Source organism: Microtus oregoni, unplaced genomic scaffold, assembly GCF_018167655.1.
Source record: "Microtus oregoni isolate MIOR12 unplaced genomic scaffold, Mior012 000031F_ref0000149, whole genome shotgun sequence".
NCBI lineage: Eukaryota > Metazoa > Chordata > Mammalia > Rodentia > Cricetidae > Microtus > Microtus oregoni.
The window spans coordinates 10,047,845-10,067,892 of NW_024543090.1; the positions used below are offsets into that span (position 1 = coordinate 10,047,845).

A 20,048-nucleotide genomic window follows, 5' to 3' on the forward strand; every position below is an offset into this window, starting at 1 on the left:
CTTAAGTTATGGCAATTGAAGAAATCATAGTTGCCTTCAGCCTATACCCTAGGAAAAATACAGAAAGTCTTGTAGGGGGCCCAAACCCAGATTCATATCCTCTATTGCTCTCTTTTTCTCCTGAACATTTCATATACAGTAGATAATTCACAATAAACTCCACCATCTGTGCTGTAGGATCCTTTCTATTGGTCACGTGCTCCGTCAAATTGGCAGAGGTGCAATGTCAAGTGTGAGTGACACTCCAGGAGTAGGCATATATTTGAATAACTTCATTATTCACACCAAAGGGACTCTGAAGGACCTTGAATTCTGACCACTTCCCTTTACTGAAGTACAGAGAGTAGAAGCAGGGGGCATTTCTAGCTGGAGTTGTTGAGCCCTTTAAGGTATATCTCTGACATGTGCGTTTGAGTAAATGACTATGCACTCGGCTAAAATATTGTGGGATCTTGAGTCTCTGGTTCTTCACTTAGAAAACAGAAACAGTGTCTGTCAGCAGTTTTTGGAAGCTCTCAAATAGCAAATGTTAGTAAATTCACTTTATTAACTATCAGTCCTTGGGTAAATGAAGCGCAGTATACAATAATATATTCTGTTCTTTAGCTCATTCTTGGTAACCACGAGATATCTGGGGAAAGGAACTCTTCTCTTCTGGCAAATTTAATGCTCAAGCATTTAAAGACATCCATACAGCACTGCCTTAGCAATGATTAAGTCATTAAGATTCAACAAAAATGCACATTCACACACAAGGGCCCACAGAAGTTGGAGTGCCAAAGTTTCTTGCCTTCAATGAGTCACATATGAGTCTTCCGTGGTATGACTTGAGACCGTCGGCAAAGGAATAGCTTATTGAAATGCAAATTCTCAGGCCCAGCCTTAGCCACTGCTAAAGGCCAACCTCAGAAAAAGGACCCCACCCCCACCCCGCCACACACACACCTTAATGCAGGCAGGTGATTATGTTAACAAGAGGTGGGTACTCCACACTCAGTAATGCCCTCTTGGTCCTTTTTTTCTTCCTTTCTTTTAAAAATTGGGGTCTGCCCCAGTGTTTACTCATTGGTTAGATTAAAGGAGGAACGTTTAACAAAGCAGGATTCCAGGTAGATGCTGAGCAGAGTTTATCAACCATCTAAATGAAAATAATCCTCCAGCCCCTAGTCATGTAATTGCTGTCTCAACTACAGGCAAAAGAAAAGCGTAAAGACCACCACTCCAGAGGAGGAGGGGCTTAGTGGGTAATTCACTCCACCCCACCCACCCCTCACCCTAAACTCTCCTTAGAGATTTTTTTTTTTTTTATGTGTTGTTGCCCAGATAATGAAAGGTTTGGCTTGTGTCTGTGTGTGAATTCGCTAGAACTGGAAGTGAAAACATCTACAAAGCATGCAATGCCCTGGAACGGAATTCTTCTAATAAAAGATGTATCATTTTAAATGCGCGGAATTCTGATTCTGGTAATTCGTGCACTAGAGTGTCTATTTCGAGGCAGAGGAGGTATCATATGACGGCTCACGTCAAGGCAGCGTGGAGCCCTCTCGTGGACTCCCACCCACTTTCCCATTCACCGAGGAGAGGACTGCTCGCGCGGCCGCTCCCCCCACCCACCCCCGGAGCTAGCATGAAATCTCCCAGCCTCTGCCTAGATCAAATGGAGCTTCTCGCTGAAGGCGTGCGAGTATTACCTCCGCCATGCAATTTCCACTATCAATAATTTAACTTCTTTGCTGCAGAACAGGAGTACATACCGGCCACCAAAGACTCGTCCCCCTCCCCCTTTTAACCGAAGAGAAGGGGGAAAATATAGTAAGAGTCTAGGACCTTGGGGACCGGTCTTCCCCAGAGCAGCTGTCTTGATGTTTACTTTGACAAGTAGTGACTGAAAAAGGTGGGTTTCTTTTCTTTCTCTTTCCCTTTCTCCCCCGTCCCCCCCCCCCCCGTTTGTTCTGCTGGGAAGCATATGGCTTTAGTGAGGTCTGTCATTGCCTAGGCTTCCCGGCTAGAAGCAGTAACTTGCTGTAATGTTATCCGGGGTTATTCATTAATAAAAAATACTGTTATTATCTTGATTGAATTCTATTAGGCAAACTCCGGAGAGGTCAGGGCGCGAACTCTAGTTAAGCTGGTGTGTTTAAGGTAGAGGAGTAAACCATAACCCCGCAAACTCTGCAATTTCATTGTGTGCTCGTTTTTTCTAGCTCTGTGGTGAGGAAAGGTGCGGGAAGGTGTGTCTGGGGCGGGGGAAATGCATGCCCTCTCCCACAGAACTTGGGTGCAGAAATGGGAAAGATGGGGAGAGTTGTAAACCCGGGGGAAAAGATTTAGGCGCCTGGGATTCACACGCGCTTTCTCCTGCTCTGGGGCACATTGCCAGGAGCAGGGTTCCTGGAAACTGGGGTTAGACCACCCCTCCTAGCTCAGGGCACCCTGAGAAGGCCGCAGAGACCTGACGCAGGGCTTTGGGGTTAAGCGGCGGGCTCCGAAGAAAAGGCGAGAAGCCGGTGCAGGGCGGTCAGGAGTTCCCCGAGGGCCCTCGGGGGCTAAGCCCCCACGAGGAAAAGGCGCAGCGTCCCCTTTAAGCGGCCGCCCCGAATGGGTATCGGTGGCGCGGCGGAGCAGGGAGGGGATAGGGGCGGCGCTGTCTGACCAATCGAAGCTCAACCGAAGAGCTAAATGTCTGACCCCAGTGCCTGGCGCTGGCTGAGCTCCGGGTGCCCGCCGCTGCCGCCGCGCCAGGGCGCACCCGCTGGCTGGCAGTCGCACGGTCCCCGCCGCGCCGGGAACTCCCGGGCCTGGAGAAGGAGGCCGCCTGGGGCGACGCGCCACCTCCGCCTGGGGAATCTTTGCTGAGACCGGCTTCCTCCCTCTGCCACTGCTGCTGTGGAGTGGACGGGAAAGCGCACCGGGTCCGGGGCAGGGCGCAGGGGCCAAGAGAGTGACAACGATGTGACTCCGCTGCTGGGGATCCGAGAGCTTTGTGTGGACCCCGAGGTAGGCGACTGCGGGGCGTGGGGCTAAGCGCGGGAGCCGGCGGCGCGTGCGCCCGGGAAAGTTGGCTGGGGGAATGAGAAGTTGTAGGACTGCAGAACTCTGGCTTCACCTTCGTCCTGTGACAGCAGAGGGGCGGGGTTGCTCCTGAGGAGCGTTCTCCTTGGAGCCCACAGCCCGGAGGGACAGCGGGACCCCGGGAATCCCAGCAGTGAGAGAGAAAAAGCCAAGGGGATAGGACGTCTTGCGCCATGGGAGCTAAGCCTGCGTTCAGGAGATCCCAGAAGTCGTCCCGCAGACGAGGAAGGGTGGTGAGAGCGATGTAGGGCGCCAGCTGTCGGGGGCTCAGACGGAGGGCACCGGGTCAGGGCTGGGATGGGATCCCTTACGACAAACGAGGCACTCTCCAAGCGGAGTTGGACCTCGGTGGTGTGGGGTCCGGGAGTGGATCTTTGCGCCCTCTGCCCTCGTCTCCTTCCCTGGGCATCACACAGGCTGTATACTGTCACCTGCTGTCCAGGGAGCAATACCATAGCTTACTTACTGGTCCAAGGCCAACGTAACTGGAAAGCCTTGGAACCATTCTTGCCGTTAGGGCCTGAAATGATCTGCGGAACTCCCGGACAGCCTGCATCCGACCCTCTGCCCATCTTGCGCGCCTCCCTTAGGGCATCCTCCCGAGGAAGTGAAAGTTTTGACTTTCGTTGGGGAGTAGATTTGTGTCTTTGGAGGATGAAACGACTGGTTTTGGTTTCTGGGGATGCTGAAACAGGAAGAGGAATGGATGAGTGAGCTAAGCCTAGAAGAAATAACTGAGGAGGGGGGCTTGGGGCTTTGTGTTTGATGATGAGGAAGAAGGGGGAATTGTAGCCCCGGGGCTTTCTGGGGGCGATTGGGGGTGGGTGAGCCTCAGGCTGCCGGAGGTGAGCCGGTGTTTTAGTGAAAACAGTTGGTGAGTTGGGGGGTGGAGCCTGGACTGGGAAAAAGGGTATGGGGACGGGTTGGGGAGCTGGGGAGAGCAAGAGGTAAAGAGGGAGGATCCAGAAGAGGGAGGAGGAGGGCCAGGAAAGCTGCGCTAGGAAGGTAGAGGGTGCCCTCTGCCGGCCACACTTCCAAGAGCAGCTGCTGGGGGCGGTCGGATGGGGGTGGGGAGGTTCTTCGGGGCAGTTTTGCAGATCTTTAGTACGGGTGTGAGGAAAAACTTGTTGAATTGTGTTTCGAACCAGCTTCCTGAGATGTGCGGCTCGGGTTGGGAATTTTGACTTGTTGCGCTGCTTTCTTTGAGTTGCTGGGGTACTTTGATGATCCACCCTTGACGATGAGCTGGGACTTTCTGGATCTTACTTCAGGGTCCTCTCCGTATCGCGCAATATACTTCTAAGTGTCAACAAAACCAATGAACTCTTTTTTTTTTTACAAGAATGTAAGATGTTCTTGGCTAGAAGCATATTTCTCCCTGTTTGTTAAGCTTTCAAGAAGTTATATTTCAAAAGAAAGCGATGTATAATTAGGAACAATCATTGCTATCTAATTGTGTAAAAAAGGTTAAATGAGTTCCCCTTCCCAACAATTGGATCAACTTACTGAAAATATATCCCTCTTTTAATTCTTCTCCAAAATCGATTTTTTTATACATTAGTTATAAGGTCAAAAGCCATTTTGATCTTACAATTGATTTTTGTTTTTTGCATTATTTATTTATTTATTTACGGGTTTGATTTCAATAAGCATCCGGACCCCTCTAAGTTTGCCACAGGCGACAGATTTTCAGATCGGAGGTATCTAAGGTTAGAACAGGAGCGCTTCAAGCTGTTACACATAATTGACTTAATCCTTTGCACAGGGGGCTGAAATAACACTAGGGAGTTTTTGAAATAATTACTGCAGTTCCCTGGTTTTGCATAAGGTTGAAGTTTTTTGTTTTGTTTTATATTTTTCAAGTTTACCTCTGAAGGTAAGAAAAAGGAAACAGACACTTGTTGAAATGTAATCTTTACTGGAATTTGAAATATGGTAGTTACCATTATTGGAATTCCAGAACCATAAAGTTGTTTTCTGTTTTTCTTCTATGTTATTTTGTAAGATGGGACACATTGGTAAATATTAATGGTAAAAACTATGACACAGAACGCATGCTGTATAGAGAACTGTTTAAAGTAATTAAAACGTTCCTGTTTATAAATGATTTAGGAAGAAAGAAATTATTTCCAGACAAACAAGGCTGGTGTGCATGACGTACACATCTTGAAGCATTACCATTGCAGACACACTTAGACATAACATTTTTTTAAAGCAGAGTAACAGTAATTTTTCACATACTTCTAGAATCTCTCACACAGCCCATTCAGGGCTAAGTTGGTAGTTAGACATCGTGTTTATTTTAGGGTGCTACTTAAGGTCATTCGAAAGAATAGTCAACCTTTATGCATCTAGAAATTAAGGCATCTGGGAAATCTGTTTTATGATGCCCTGGAAGCATGTGACTTTTAATTGCAAACAAGAGGTGCCTAGAAAGGGATCATTTGCCCAGCCTCATCTCAGAACACGTTTGTGCTATGTAAATTGGTTGTTTAAATCTCCTAAAGGTCCCAAGAGGGAGAAGGAGCTGGGTTATTTCTAGTTCATTTTGACTTGCTGGGAGGAGAAATCATAATAAATGTAAATGCAAATTTCTAAAATCCTAGCTCCAAGTCCTGGGGTTTTCTGTTTAAGGGGGGGGGGGGCAACATTAGAATGTAAGCTGTTCCCTGCTTCCCAAAATGCTGTAAGAGTTCCAACTTTTTAATAGCCAAGATGTAAATGATTGATAATCACGTTTCTCCCAAATCTAAATAGCTCTGGATTGTAGCTCTGCACATAGAACAGGCTGAGCACGCCCACCTGATAGTATAGCAACCAGCTTGTTTTCATGCTTTTTTACGTTCATCATTAGAGCCTTCAGTAAAACCCCTCCCCCATCCTTCTCCCACTCAACTCGATGCGTCTATACCTTGTAAAATGTAGCACCGCCAGGTTTGGGTTCCATAAATATTATCTAAGCATCAAGAGATCTAAGATGTACACCTTGGAAGGAAAGGTCACACACAAGTAGTTCATTAAGAATTTAAGATGTACAAATCTAGTCCTCGAGTAGAGCAAAGAGCAGTCGTGGATTTCCTGAATGAAAACAGAACCCAGAAACGGGACAGGAGCTAAACCTCTGACTGTCTTTTATGAAAGGGACTCCTGCTGCAACAGTTATATTGTACTGATTTCATTCTAATGACTGCAACATAATTTCCAGCCTGTGTTTGTTTCCTTATGGGGAAGGTTTCGGTTTGTGTGAGGGGGCTCTTTTAGTCCCGGGAAAGTGAGTCTATCTCTTTAATAGGGTAATTGCTCACTTGTCTCAACTTGTTTTCCCACAATTGTTACGGAGCACTAATTGCAAAATTGCTGCCTAATCGAAGGACTCTCAGCCGCCTAGTGCAGTCATTCAGCCACTGGCAGGCTCTGTGATCTCAAGCTGTGAATTGCATTTTAAAGAGGATTCAGAAGAGAGTTTTGCAGAATTCCAAGTTAAAAATGCTGGCTGTTGTTCAATGGAGGCAGAAGCCATTTGAAGGATAATCACATTAAGTTGCATTATGATAAATTTTCTTTATTAGAATGGATGACATGCACAGATGGGCGTCAGAAGTGAATGAGCAGACATACCGGTTACACTATGCCTGCATTTATTCTGTCTACTTTGGAGTAATGCTAAGCAATAAATGATGTTGGCGAATGGAATCCCTTCTGTCACTAGCAGGAGGAAATTAACCCTTGGAACCATTAGTAAGGCTTTAGGACTTTTAAAGTTAGGGATGTGCATTCTTAAAGTTCCTTGAATTTCCATGTAGGGCATGGGATTACTTAATCCTAAATAATTTTCTATTTCAGTGAAATCACTGGACTTCCATCACTTCATCCCAGGGATACTGAAAAATTCAGAAAGTTATAGACCTAATTATTGAATATATGGAGTCATTGTTGACAGATGAAAAATAATGAAACTCAGTAGTTGCATTGACATTTGAAAATTATTTAGGGGAAGGGAATGTTTTCATACATAGTTTATAACGATATATATATGATATATGTATGTATCACATATATACATTTTATATATATACATATATACATATATGTATATATAAATACATATATATGTATATATATGTATATATATGTATATATCTCTCTGTGTGTGTGTGTGTATATATATCTCTCTGTGTGTGTGTATATATATATGTATATATATACATATATATATACACACACACAGAGAGAGCTTATCACAAGTACTATGGCAACTTTCATTTATATAAATACTCAAGTGCAAATACAAACTATGAGACACACTGCTGGTGAGGTAAATCTGACCAAATAGAGTGGATAGCTGTGAATCTCATGGCCCTGAGGTTTCCTTTATAGATGGGCTGGAGTTCTTGGATGGGTTGCTTGGATGAGGGAGGGGGAGGGGTATAGAATGGGAGACTGACTGAGGGGGTAACATATTTTTACAAGCTTCAGTGGCAGGCATAATAAAGTAAAAGTTTATTTCCAAAGAGCCCAGAGAGTAACGAATGTTACATAGTTTCTCCCAAAGGTTCACTTGAAAGAGCTTTTCATTGGTTGTCATGGTAGTAATGTCCTGGCTTTGAAAGCTTACAGAACCTCGGAGCTCTTAAATGTGCTTTCATCTTGGTTGCTTTGGTTTGACTGGGATTTTATGACGACTTTCTGTGGTTTTGATATGCCTCTGCATTTTTGGACAAAGGAGGGCAGGAAAGGAGGCTATTTTAATTTCAATATAACCAAGAAATACATAAAAATTACATGATTCCTTTTAAATCACTGTACTTCAGTTCAGATTGTTTTTTAACACACACACACACACACAAAACAGCAGTCTGTTTTTTGATTGTAACTAATCTATACGAAATTTGGTAAATATGTGATAGAAAGTCAGAAAAACGTTTCAAAATAATTTAAGAAATTCATCCAACCTTGAAGTTATAGTGCCTACTAAAGCATTTCTCCAGCCTCACCAGGAAGTCAACTTGCTGCCACACAAACTTTCCATGGCTTTCCTGACTAACCTTCCTTGCCACCCTGTGCAGGCTTGGGAAGTGTGTCGAGGGGTGAGGGAGAAGATGGGGTAACATCTGTCCTTGCAGGTGACTTTTGAAGTAAAGAACTCCACAGCTCCAAACTTATACACTAAGTTCTTTTAAGAATTTTAATATGCTAGTCAGTGCAAAATCAGCTGCCAGTAATCAAGGGCTTGTCTCCCCCTGCCTCATTTATTTATCTTCAAGGGTTTGTACTGTACCACTGAATACAAAGGTTTTGATTTTACTCTGTTGCCAAAGGCAATTCATTCCACTTTCTGAGATACAAAGAATCAAATAAATGGAGTAGAAAGATGTTAAGGAATGTCTTTCATCTCTGATCTAACTCTAATGATTTGAAAAAAAATTAATAATAAAATAGATAGTAATAAGTAGGGTGGGATTTTTTTAATTGATTTTATTTAGCTGTATATTTTTCTCTGTTCCCCTTCCTTCCTCTCCCTTCCCCCCTACCCTACCTCATGATTCCCACTCTCCCAGTTCACTCAGGAGACCTTGTCTTTTTCTACTTCCCATATAGATTAGATCCATATATGTCTATCTTAGGATTCTCTTTGTTGTCTAGGTTCTCCGGGGTTGTGAATTGTAGGTTGTTATTCTTTTCTTTATGTCTAAAAGTCACTTATGAGAAGTACATATTATATTTGTCTTTCTGGGTCTGGGTTACCTCACTGAATATGTTTTTTTCTAGATCCATCCATTTACCTTCAAGATGTCATTGTTTTTCTCTGCTGTATAGTACTCCATTGTGTATCAAATCTTCTTTATCCATTATTCAGACAAGGGGCATTTAGGTTGTTTCCAGGTTCTGAATATGACAAGTAATGCTGCTATGAACATAATTGAGTACATGTCCTTGTGGTATGATTGAGCATCCTTTGGGTATATACCCAAAATTGGTATTGCTGGGTCTTGAGGTAGATTGTATCCTAATTTTCTGAGAAATCAAAATATTGATTTCCAAATGGGCTATACCAGTTTGTACTCCCACCAGTAATGGAAGAGTGTTCCCTTTACCCCACATCCTCTCCAGCATAAGCTGTCATCAGAGTTTTTGATCTTGGCCATTCTTACAGGTGTAAGATGGAATCTCAGAATGATTTTAATTTGCATTTCTCTGGTGGCTAAGGATGTTGAACATTTCCTTAAGTGTCTTTTACTCATTTTAGATTCCTCTGTAGAGAGTTCTCTGTTTAGGTCTGTACCCCATTTTTTATTGGATTATTTGGTCTTTAGATGACCAATTTCTTGAGTTCTTTGTATATTTTGGAGATTAGACCTCTCTCTGATGGGGGCTTGGTGAAGATCTTTTCCCATTCTGTAGGCTGGTGTTTTGTCTTGTTGACCATGTCCTTTGCTTTACAGAAGCTTCTCAGTTTCAGGAGGTCCCATTTCTTAATTGTTTCTCTCAGTGTCTTTGCTACTGGGGTTATATCTAGGAAGTAGTCTCCTATGCCAGTGCATTCAAGTGTTCTTCCCACTTTTAGTGTGGTTGGTATTATATTGAGGTCTTTGATCCATTTGAAAAGATTTGAGTTTTGTGCATGGCAATAGATAAGGATCTATTTTCATTCTTCTACATGTTGATATCCAGTTATGCCAGCACCATTTGTTAAATATGCTTCCTTTCTCCCCTTTTATATTTTTTCTTCTTTGTCAAAGATCAGGTTTTCATAAGTGTGTGGATTGATATCCAGGTCTTTGATTCAGTTCCATTGGTCCTCCTGTCTGTTTCTATGCCAATACAAGGCTGTTTTCAGTACTGTAGCTCTGTAATAGAGCTTGAAGTCAGGGATCATGATTCCTCCAGAAGTTCCTTTATTGTACAGGATTGTTTTGACTATTCTGGGTTTTTACTTTTCCATATGAAGTTGAGTATTGTTCTTTCAAGGTCTGTTAAGAATTTTGGTGGGCTTTACACTAAATCTATAGATTGCTTTTGGTAAGATTGTAAATGAATTTTTGTTTGTTTGTTTTTTGAAACAGGGTTTCTCTGTAGCTTTGGGCCTGTCCTGGACTAGCTCTTATAGACCAAGCTGGCCTCGAACTCACAGAGATCTGCCTGCCTCTGCTTTCCAAGTGCTGGGATTAAAGACATGCGCCATCACCAGTATACACCACTCTACTCACACCACACCCCTACCCTCAAAAGTAAGGAAAATAAAAGAAGTAGAAAGAAGTGATAAAGATGACATCAACCTAGGAGTCAATAGCATCAAAAAGGAATGAAAACAGGAATCAGTAAATTTAAGTTGACTCAGACTTCTCCCTAGTCACATAAACTTACGTTTGGTTAGTGTACCTCTGCATGATCTCTCTTCAGCATCCAGAACAGGGTTAGTCTAAGGGGGCACATTGGTAAAAGGTGCTAAAGGAAAAGACAAATCTATTAGTAGTTGCCTGAGATTCTGTGTTTGTTGATGTCATTGATGAAAGAATGATATAGTTTTAGAAAAAAAATGTGTTCGTTTGTTTGGCAGGCAGGGAGACAAAAATTGGAGAAAATATTTAATAATATTTATTTTTCCCCAGCACCTATTATAAAAGTCATTTATTTAACTCAGTTCTAAAATTCCCCATGCATGATTTACTTCACTCGTGAAATTATGGTCAGAATATTTGACATGTTAAAGCTGTTTGAGATGGAAACTACAAACTAAAGGTGGGATTTTTTAACATCTTTAAGTTTTCGGGTATGAGCAGAGATGCTGGTTCCTGTGTGTTTCAGGCACTGAATATAGTATGTATTAAATATGTACCAGTGTCTAGCAAGAAAGAACAGACAGCGTGGCAACCAAAAAAGGTAACTGTACTCTTCGTGCTTTGTGTTCTCCATAGGAGCCATCAGAAAACATTCTTATTCAGGGAAAATAAATAAATAAGAAAGGAAGGAAGGAAGGAAGGAAGGAAGGTAGCACCTTCCTCTACTCCCAACCCCATCCCAAGAGAAAGAGAGAAGGATGCGTGACACATGAAGCAAACTCTCATTCAGTAAAGTTTTTGTCACCTGGCACAGAATCTTGGATTCAAAGCTTCTGTTTCAGCAATTGTGTTTTCTGTGGACTCCTCTGCCTTCAAAACCTAAACCTGGGCCCAAGTTGAAACAACTTTCTCTGTGTTTTCACATGTGCACTTATGTATTGGATGTGTTTTTAAACACAGACTTTCTCTTACATTACGTAGAATCTGAAAGTTGAGAAATCTACAGCCATGATGCTGGAGGGAGATGCTTGGCAGAGTCCCAGGCCACATTCCTAGACCAAGGGTTCCAAGGTGTTCTCTCTTATGCAACACTGGGAAAGTACACCCGGCACGGAGTGTTGGCTGATAATGTGTCTGAAGGCACAGACGATATGCTTATCACATCAAAACATAAAGCCAACAGGCATTGCAGGCATTCTGCTGCTAGATAAAAGTTGGATCACTTATGTTTATTTAGTGTGAAATACTGTGATTTCTTGTGTCTGTTGTGTGCATGTGAATTATATGTTTATGTGTGTTCGTGTGTGGATGCATGTGCCAATGTTTGTGTGTATAGAGACCAGAGGAAAACTTTGGGTGCCATTCCTTAAAGATGCCATCTACCTTGTTATTTGAGACAGGTGTCTCCTTGACCTAGAGCCCACCAAGTACATTAGGCTGGCCAGCCATTGAATTCCAGATATCCCCTTGTCTCCACTGCCCTGGTGCTGGGATTACAAATACATGATATTTTATTTTTTGTGTGTTGTATAGGGAGAGAACTTTGTCCCTTGCAATTTGGAGGCAAGTGCTTTACAACTGAGCTATTGTCCCAGTCCTTGTTGAATTTTTAAAAACTCAGCAGGACAGAATAGGGAGCTAGGAGTGTGGACTTGGAGGCTGACTTACCAACAGATGACAGGAAGGGCAAACTTGTGTGTTTTAAATACTTGCAGGTTCAGTATAAGCAGGAGCTGTTGTTCATGGAGCTACTGCAAGTTTGGGCCCACCTTATAGAAGTATAATGCACAAATGAAGAAACAAATCATTGCCTTATTTAATTTTGAACTCAGGAGGTGGTTTTGCTCAAATATCTGTCGTGTTAATATGTATGTTGTGCTCCTGGGTCATGTCTTTATAACCATGTAAGTACAGCATAATATGGCCTCACCAACTCAGAAACAGTTAACTTCCCAACATGCAATGAAGCAAGTTTTAACATTAATATTTTTGTGAAGAAGTAGGGGAGAGGTACGCATATGATTAGTAGATAGAAAATGGTCTAGCTGTCTATGTAATACCAAACCTATTGTCTACTGGTAGAAGTTACTTCTTAATCTTCTCTGTGAAACAAAACTGGAAAAACAAACATGTGTCTTTTAGCCTCTAGGTTCGTGTTATAAAACCTAGAAAGCGTGACAGAGTACCACACAGCAATTTTTCCTTAGTAAAGTCATACATAGAGCCCATGTGTGTATGTGTAAGTGTGTGTGTGTGTGTGTGTGTGTGTGTGTGTGTAAAATATGCAACTCTGGTCTAGTTGGAGAATAGGCAAGCAGCATGCTATCTCTGCCCCTCAAACTCAACCGCCCCCCTGCTAGAGATCTCTTGACACTCCACTCCACAAAACTTAATTGGTAAGTGATTTTTTTTCTCAGACAGAAGTTAACAGATAGAAGTCCATAGCAGAGTAATGTTGAAATATTGCTTGTTTCTTGTGAAGGTGTCAGTCGCCCAAAATATTTCTGTGCCAATTTCTTATGTTGAGAGTTGCATCTGCCTCCCGGTTCAGGGTATTCAGCAAAGAGTAACGTAAGAGTTAAATTTCCTTAAAAAGGCTGCAAAGCTTCCCATTGTCAAACTTTGGAAGTCATAGTTTATAACAGAAGAAAAGCAACAGCTAAGCATTTATTCATCATTAAAATGTACTGTAATAGCATTAATATTTATTTCAAAGTTTACATAATATTTAGTTTTCTTCATCTTTCTTTTTTTTCTACTAAAGATTAAACCCAGAGTCTTGGGCATGCTAAGTAAATGTCCCCATCCGGTTACACATCTAGCCTACCTCATTCTTTATAGTCGTCACGTTCATGGTAATAATTCCCTTATAATATGAAAGTATTGTAAATGAAAACAAAGGGGTGGATATAGGATTGGGGCACATATTCCACAAAGCTGACAGTCAAGGTGAGTGAACTCTTGGAGGTATAAGAAAAATAGAACAGAAAAAAAGCGCCAATTCCAAACCTGGTAACCATCAGAAATGCCCTTCAAACTTTTAGGAATAGGTGTGAGGGTCTAGAATCTAAGACTGAGCCTGGGAATGCATTGTATTTAGCAAGTTGCACAGTTGTACAGAAACATTTGGCATCTCCTGTACTAGAAGCCGCATAAACTTAATAGCCTATGATTTAAAGCGACTAACCAGTTACTACATTGCCCAAATACCTAGATTAGAATGTGGCTGGAAGAGATTTGCAGCCTTCCAAATAGCCAGATGTTCAGAGACTCCGAATGGCAGGCCTATTAAATATTGTTCTGACTTGGAAGGAATTTCTTATCAGAGACTTTCAAGGGGGAGCAAAGGACCAAAGTACATATTCCTGAGCCCAGGGGTGGAGTTTGTCTAACATCCACTAAGTCTGTGATCCTGGCCAGTCGCTTACTCTGTGCTTCAAACTCTTGACAGGGTAGCGGGGGGGTTAAATGTGTTAATATGTGTAAAGTTTAGACTGCCACTTGCCATTACCACTGAGCTATCCTCTTAGCACATCTCGACTCCAGAAAAAGATCTTTTCATACATTATCATCAAAGAGGCAAAATTCCTCACTAGGATGCTGCCCAAATGCGCTTTACTTTACAACGACAAAAACAGACAAGATCAGAAGTCTCCTACAATTCTCTGAGTCTAATTTGATATTAGTTTCTCCTCACACAATTATACCAGCCCTTTAGTTCTGTTCTCACCAAAAAGACTCCTGTCCATGACAAGTCTGAGTTGTTTTCTGCATCTTTGAACATGGTGGTTAATTGTATAACCATTAAGTCGTTGTGTATCGTGTCTCTGCCAGACTAGATGTCAGGAGCTCTGGAGATGATGCTGTCGTCAGAAGCCATGATTTAGAGCATCTAAGGGTAGTCTGTTTTCTTCATCTCACAGAAATATTTATGAAATAGAAGGTAGCCCATGCCTGGTGCCTTTCCTGGGTCTAATGATTAAATTTGGCTCCAATTTACCTCTTATTTTTCCTTTGATCTTGAGAAAAGTGTGTAAGTTCTGAGGTCTGCAAGTATGTTTAGGGAAATCAATTCCTCATCCTATGTTTCTCAAGAAGTCTTGCTTCAGAGGAGAACTATCTGAGGATGATTGCTCTTGCCACATTTCCATCAGCATCACTTTGATTAATATCACTGACAGGTCCCACTAAATCTGTCTTCTATGTTATGTGATGTGTGCAGGTCCTTCATTCCCTTAATGGGAAGTCCTCAAGTATGTTGTATGAGTTAGCCAGCTTAAACACAGCTGGAAGCAGGATTAGACCCTGCTGGAGCCAAGAACCAGGGGCTTCATATCGAGGCCCTCACTAATCAAAATAGAAAGGTGGGCTCTACTTACTTTACTGGGTTCCAAGTAGCTGGTTTTCTGTCCCAGCATCTGGATGTTGGCACGGAGTTAGAGCACTGCCAGTGAACCCCAGGTTACAGCACCAGCATGTGCTTATTTCCAGCCTCTTGGAATGTTTCACTCCAGGAAGGTAAGGAAAGCAACGCTTATATTTCCTTGATTAGTTTAACATTGTGGGGCAGCTTTGACCATCCGTATAGTGGTAAGTCTGCTTTCCAGATGACTGTACATACGGAGATGAGAAGGGTTTTTTTGAGGAGAGGTGCCTTTTTAAAGAATGGTTTTTCATTCAGTCTCTAATTTCAGGTAAATGGTCCTCTGGGGAACATTTTCAGAAATGTTTGAAGTTCCCATATGATTTTGGAAGTAAGTTGGAAGCCACTTGAGTGAAGTGGGCACTTGCTCCAGCACCTGCACTGTTCACAGAGTAAGGGCATCCTACAGGGTCTTACATTTAACATAGACCTCTTGTTTATGTTCAAATCTGTGTCCTTAGAATTTCTACTATAGCTGCCTGGCAAGTTCCCCTGCTAGACTTTACACAATGTGAGACACAGAGGATAACCACAGATGAAATCCTTTAACCACACACCTTCCTCTTGAAGTCTCTCTATGGCAGTTTGTTCTTGGTTTGTGTTTGTATTTTCATTCTTTCTTTGGGAAGCTCACTTTCTTATTCACTATTTCAGCTTCTTAAATGCTTCCTCTCCTCTGTTTGCCCGTGGCTGCCTCTCATTCTTGCTCTGTGTGTCACAAGAGTTGTTTGTAGAGTTACCCCTTGCCCATATACCAACTCTTTTTCAAAGAGGCTCTGAATCCAGAAGGGTTAGTATTCTTATTCTCAGTGTATCACAGAGGCGAGGAACAGGTCCTTAAATCTGTCCACCTATGAGTTTGTTCAATTTGCTGGTAAAAAAAAAAAAATGGGTCAAGTAGCTACTTAATGGGGCATATAGGAAATGCAAGAGAAAAAATCAGAATTCGTGTCTTTAATTCCCAGGCTCCATCTCTGCCCTTCTATTAATTTCTTTCAGGGAAATGTACCAAAAGATGAAATAGAAAACTTAGATTTTTGGGTACCACAACAACATAGCAGTGGATATGAACCTTAAAAAATCAAGCTTGGATTAAATCTATATCAATAAAGCAAAATTCTAAAAAAAATGAAGCCTGTGGGTTAAATATTTTTAAAAAATTTCTTATTTAGTGAGTTAATTGGTTAGTTAGTTAATTTTTTTTGAAGCAGAGCCCCATGTAGCTTAGGCTGGACTTGAACTCACTGTGAAGCTCAGGATAACCTTGATTTCTTGATCATCCTGCCACTTCCTCCCACATACAGAGATTATCAGCATGTACCATCTAGGCCTTGGGTTAATTTAAAGTTTATACTTAATTTATTTCCATACTTCAAATACCAAAATAATATTAAAAAGAAGTTTATATCAAAAAGTCCACCTCCACTTGCACCTACCCTCCACACAAAACCTGTAATTGGCATTAGTATAGAATTATTTGATTTGAAATTATTATTGTTTGCTTTATAGAAATATAAGCAAATATGACTGTCATTATCCCCTCCCCCATCAGCAGGAAAAGTGACATACTGTTCTGCACCTTGGTTTTAATCACTTAGCACTATATTTCAGAGACCTTTCCATTCCCTCTTATGGAGGAAAGAGCGTGTTCTTCATAGCTGCCTAGATTTGACTTTAAGTAATTACTGTGTTTCTATTTTCCCATAGCTGAAAGCTGGGCTTTTTCTATTATACATCTTGTTCTAATTGTTGACTATATGTGTTACATATATATGTACTCATGCATGTGTGTGTATGAATGTTTGTACCTGTGCCCCTATCTATACATTTATTCTTGGCAGTGGAACACCTATGTCATAGGAAAATTCACTTACTATTTTGATAGCAATTCCCTAAAATTTCCTAACCAAGATGCAACAGTTTGTACTCCCACTAACAGTGTATGAGAACATCTGTCTCTCCATAGATTTATCTATGGTGTTGCTGCTGTCAGATGAGGAATGGAGAGACACCTCCAAGTGAACATTGTCTAAAATCAGTGGGACCATGACACAGTGGGCATCATGTCTCATTGTGCCCATGGCCTTATGACAACTCTAGTGTCACATACAGAATGAGCCCATGTTGCCACTTGCAGAACTCTCTGTGATGGAAAGTTAGGCAATACGTTCATTATTCACCTGACCAGCAAGGTAGGCGCTAAAGAGCTCAAATGTTTATTGGAACAGAAAAGAAATTTTTCCACCATGCTGTTCTGTATCCTTGGCTTTCAATGTTCTCTTTTCTGTTCCCACCCTCATCTCCGGGGCTGACTTCAAGCTATGCACCTCCAGGCACAGAGAAGTCTCGCTAAGAGCATTCATACCCAAGGGATGCTCTTTTGAGCAATGATTCTGTGCTTCCCCCAAAGTTTATAATTAAATAATTAGTATCTTATATGATAAACTAAAATTACAGAGCGCAATGTAAACACAGAATGATTGTGCACCGTCAGTACCCTTTGTCTTCGGTGTTGCCAGGCAGCCTCCTGCATTATGCAAATAGGGAATCATATGAAAGCAGCATGATTTATGACCCAGATAGCATCTTTACATTGTGAATGGCATGTATTCTAGGTCATCCTCCCATAACTCTGGCCATTCTTACTGGGTTGATTCTTGGGTTCACTTTTTCCCACAGGATAGTGTGCCTTTTTTAGAAAAATGGCAATTCTGCCAGTCTCACTGCCTAGGAGAATGTGGCAAGTGGAGCGTGGCAGAGTGGTCACCCAATCCACACAGGCATCCATGTATCTATTTTCATACTTGTTTGCTTGCCTATGAAAACTAGTCTCACTCTAGCCCTAGATGGCCCAGAACTCACTACGTAGCCCAGAATGACTTTGAACTTGGGGCAATCCTTCTGCCTCTGCCTCCTTCCTCACTGCGTTGATTGCAGGTGAGCCACCATCCCTGGCTAAACAAGATTTTCTAAAGCAGAGTTCTGACAGGGTCATGTTAAAGAGAAAATCACTTTCTTCCCCTCTGAAGAACAGTTGAATGTAGAGAGTTGCAAGGATGAGTGTATTTGGTCAACACAAGAGACCGTTCCTGGGTGTGTAAGTAGACTTCCAAAACTTAGCTGATGTACAGTGACAAAGACATACTGGATTTTGTTAATGATACTTACAAAGGTTTTCACAGCAAGTATTTCCAGTCTCTTCTCAGGCTTCTTGGAAGTGTTTCTCTCCAAGTCTCCTCTCTTCCAAGGGCTGATGACGGCTAAAAGCAAGCTGTTCTATTTGTCATACGACTTAACACATGAATTAAAGATGTCAGTCGCCCCTCCCCCAGCCCTGAGAGTGCTGCTTGCTTCAGGCTGAACCATTTCCTCTGCCACCTTTGTGGCTTTCACTACTTCTTGAGAATATATTTGAGATTGTCCTGCCATAATTTTCTTTCTGGGAATACCTTTGCACCCAAGCTAGTCTTAAAAAGTAGGAAGGAGGTCAAAAATAAGGTGTCATATAGTATTAGACATCCAGACATAGGAAGTATTAAGTTAGGGTGTTACAAAAATATTATGTCACGGGTGTATTTCTTTAAAGGCACTTAGCATTTTGGGTCTTAATTGAAATCATTCTTAGTCCAGATGAGTTGGCAGAGAAGCATCTGGTAGCAATGTTAGTGGTCTATAAAGAACGTGGTTATGTTTCAATGTCCAAAGAATTTCCAGGGGAAAAAAAATGTGTGACACAACTAATGAGTTACCCTCATGCAGAACTTTGACACTCTGGCCTGGCCTGTATGTATTGTATGATTGGCACCTTAGGGGAGTACCCCGTGTTAGGGACAGGGAGTAGCAAAGTAACTTTAGGATTATATTCAAACTCCACAGAATTGGACTTTAAGCACATTGTGTATGAAAAATTTTCATATAAGATTCTGCTGAAGTAAATCAAAAAACCTGGAGTGTAGTGATTCCAGAATATCTTTACCATGTAGACGTTCAAAATTGAAGACACCATATCCACGACTGAATCGATACAGAAAAGCCAAACAAGCAGTTGTAAATTGTGGTTGGTTTTATTATATGGTTACTAGTTAATGAGTATTAACTGTTTGGTGGTCATTTTTTTACTGTAAAAGCAGCATAGTAATCCTTAGTATTTGTACAGCTGCCCAGAGCATCTTCTAAAATCCATTCTCCTCCCACACGACTACTACCAACAATGTCTTTTATTTAGGGAGTATAGGTAGAAATATAGTCCGCATCCCATTACTTAGATTAAATATATTGATGTGAGTTTTCGTGTCACTTCTACAAACTTATATTTGGTGAAAAGACGGAAGGCTGGGGCTCTCACTGCCCTGTCACTCACGGCACTACAGGTTTGATTATTTCCACACCAGTGCTTCGCTTGTGGTGGTATATTTTGACTAGCCAAATAGATCACACGTCATCTGAGATGGTGCTGTTTTCCTGATATGTTTGAGCTCAGAACACAGTCAGGATCCTGAATATGGCCCATATAGATTATTATACACAGTGCACAAAACTTCCTTCCAGCAACACTTAGAGGAATTGAGAGCTGGAGTAAGGCAGCGAGCAGGGAAACATATTTTATTTTTCCTCCCACATTAAGCTCCAAATAATGAGCACTTTCTTGTGCATTGCATTGCAGTAAGCAATTAAAAGAAATTATAGAGTTGGTTGCAAGTATAACCCGAAGGACAACTGGATGTGTGGAACCACCAGTTTTCTCCATGTGCCCAGGCTAATCCTTGTTAATACTCAGAGCATTGAGTTTCTACAGAATGGGCTTGCATGTCCATACATGTTTTTGGCATCTACCCACACACTTTTGTATGGTATGACTGTGCATCCCAGGAGAAAGACTGTGGTGTGTGCCTCTGTGGAGTAGAACAAACTGATAGCTGAAAATGGTGTCATAAAGGTGAGCAACAAAGAACTAGTAACCTTCTCTTGCTAATTGTCTTTCCCCCAAGATATCGTGACAGTAATTTGAAAAGGAATGTTTTTCTTCTGTTGCCAGAGGCAACTTATCTTCCCAGTTTCTTCCTCCACATAGTTTTACTTCACTACTTTAAGTTTGGTGTTCTGTGTTTCCAGAAGATACGGTCTAATCGAGAGTGATCCTTTGCTGAGATAAAACATAGCCATCTTTCTGAAGAGATTATGTTAATCCTACAAGTTTGGTCCTAAAATGGGTTTATAAATTAATATTATATACTTATTCTTTCTGTAGTGGAAATTGTACTGATAGTCATTTC

General features: G+C 41.7%; 1 protein-coding gene across 1 annotated transcript in view; it reads left to right on the top strand.

The window, feature by feature from the left end:
• Window positions 1-2,639: 2,639 nt before the first annotated feature.
• The window catches only part of Bdnf (brain derived neurotrophic factor), a 31,733-nt gene continuing 14,324 nt past the window's right edge, over window positions 2,640-20,048 (top strand). Inside the window, 1 exon segment of the mRNA XM_041679035.1 lies at window positions 2,640-2,997. Within this exon segment, the coding sequence (XP_041534969.1) occupies window positions 2,680-2,997 (318 nt within the window). The 5' untranslated portion in view covers window positions 2,640-2,679.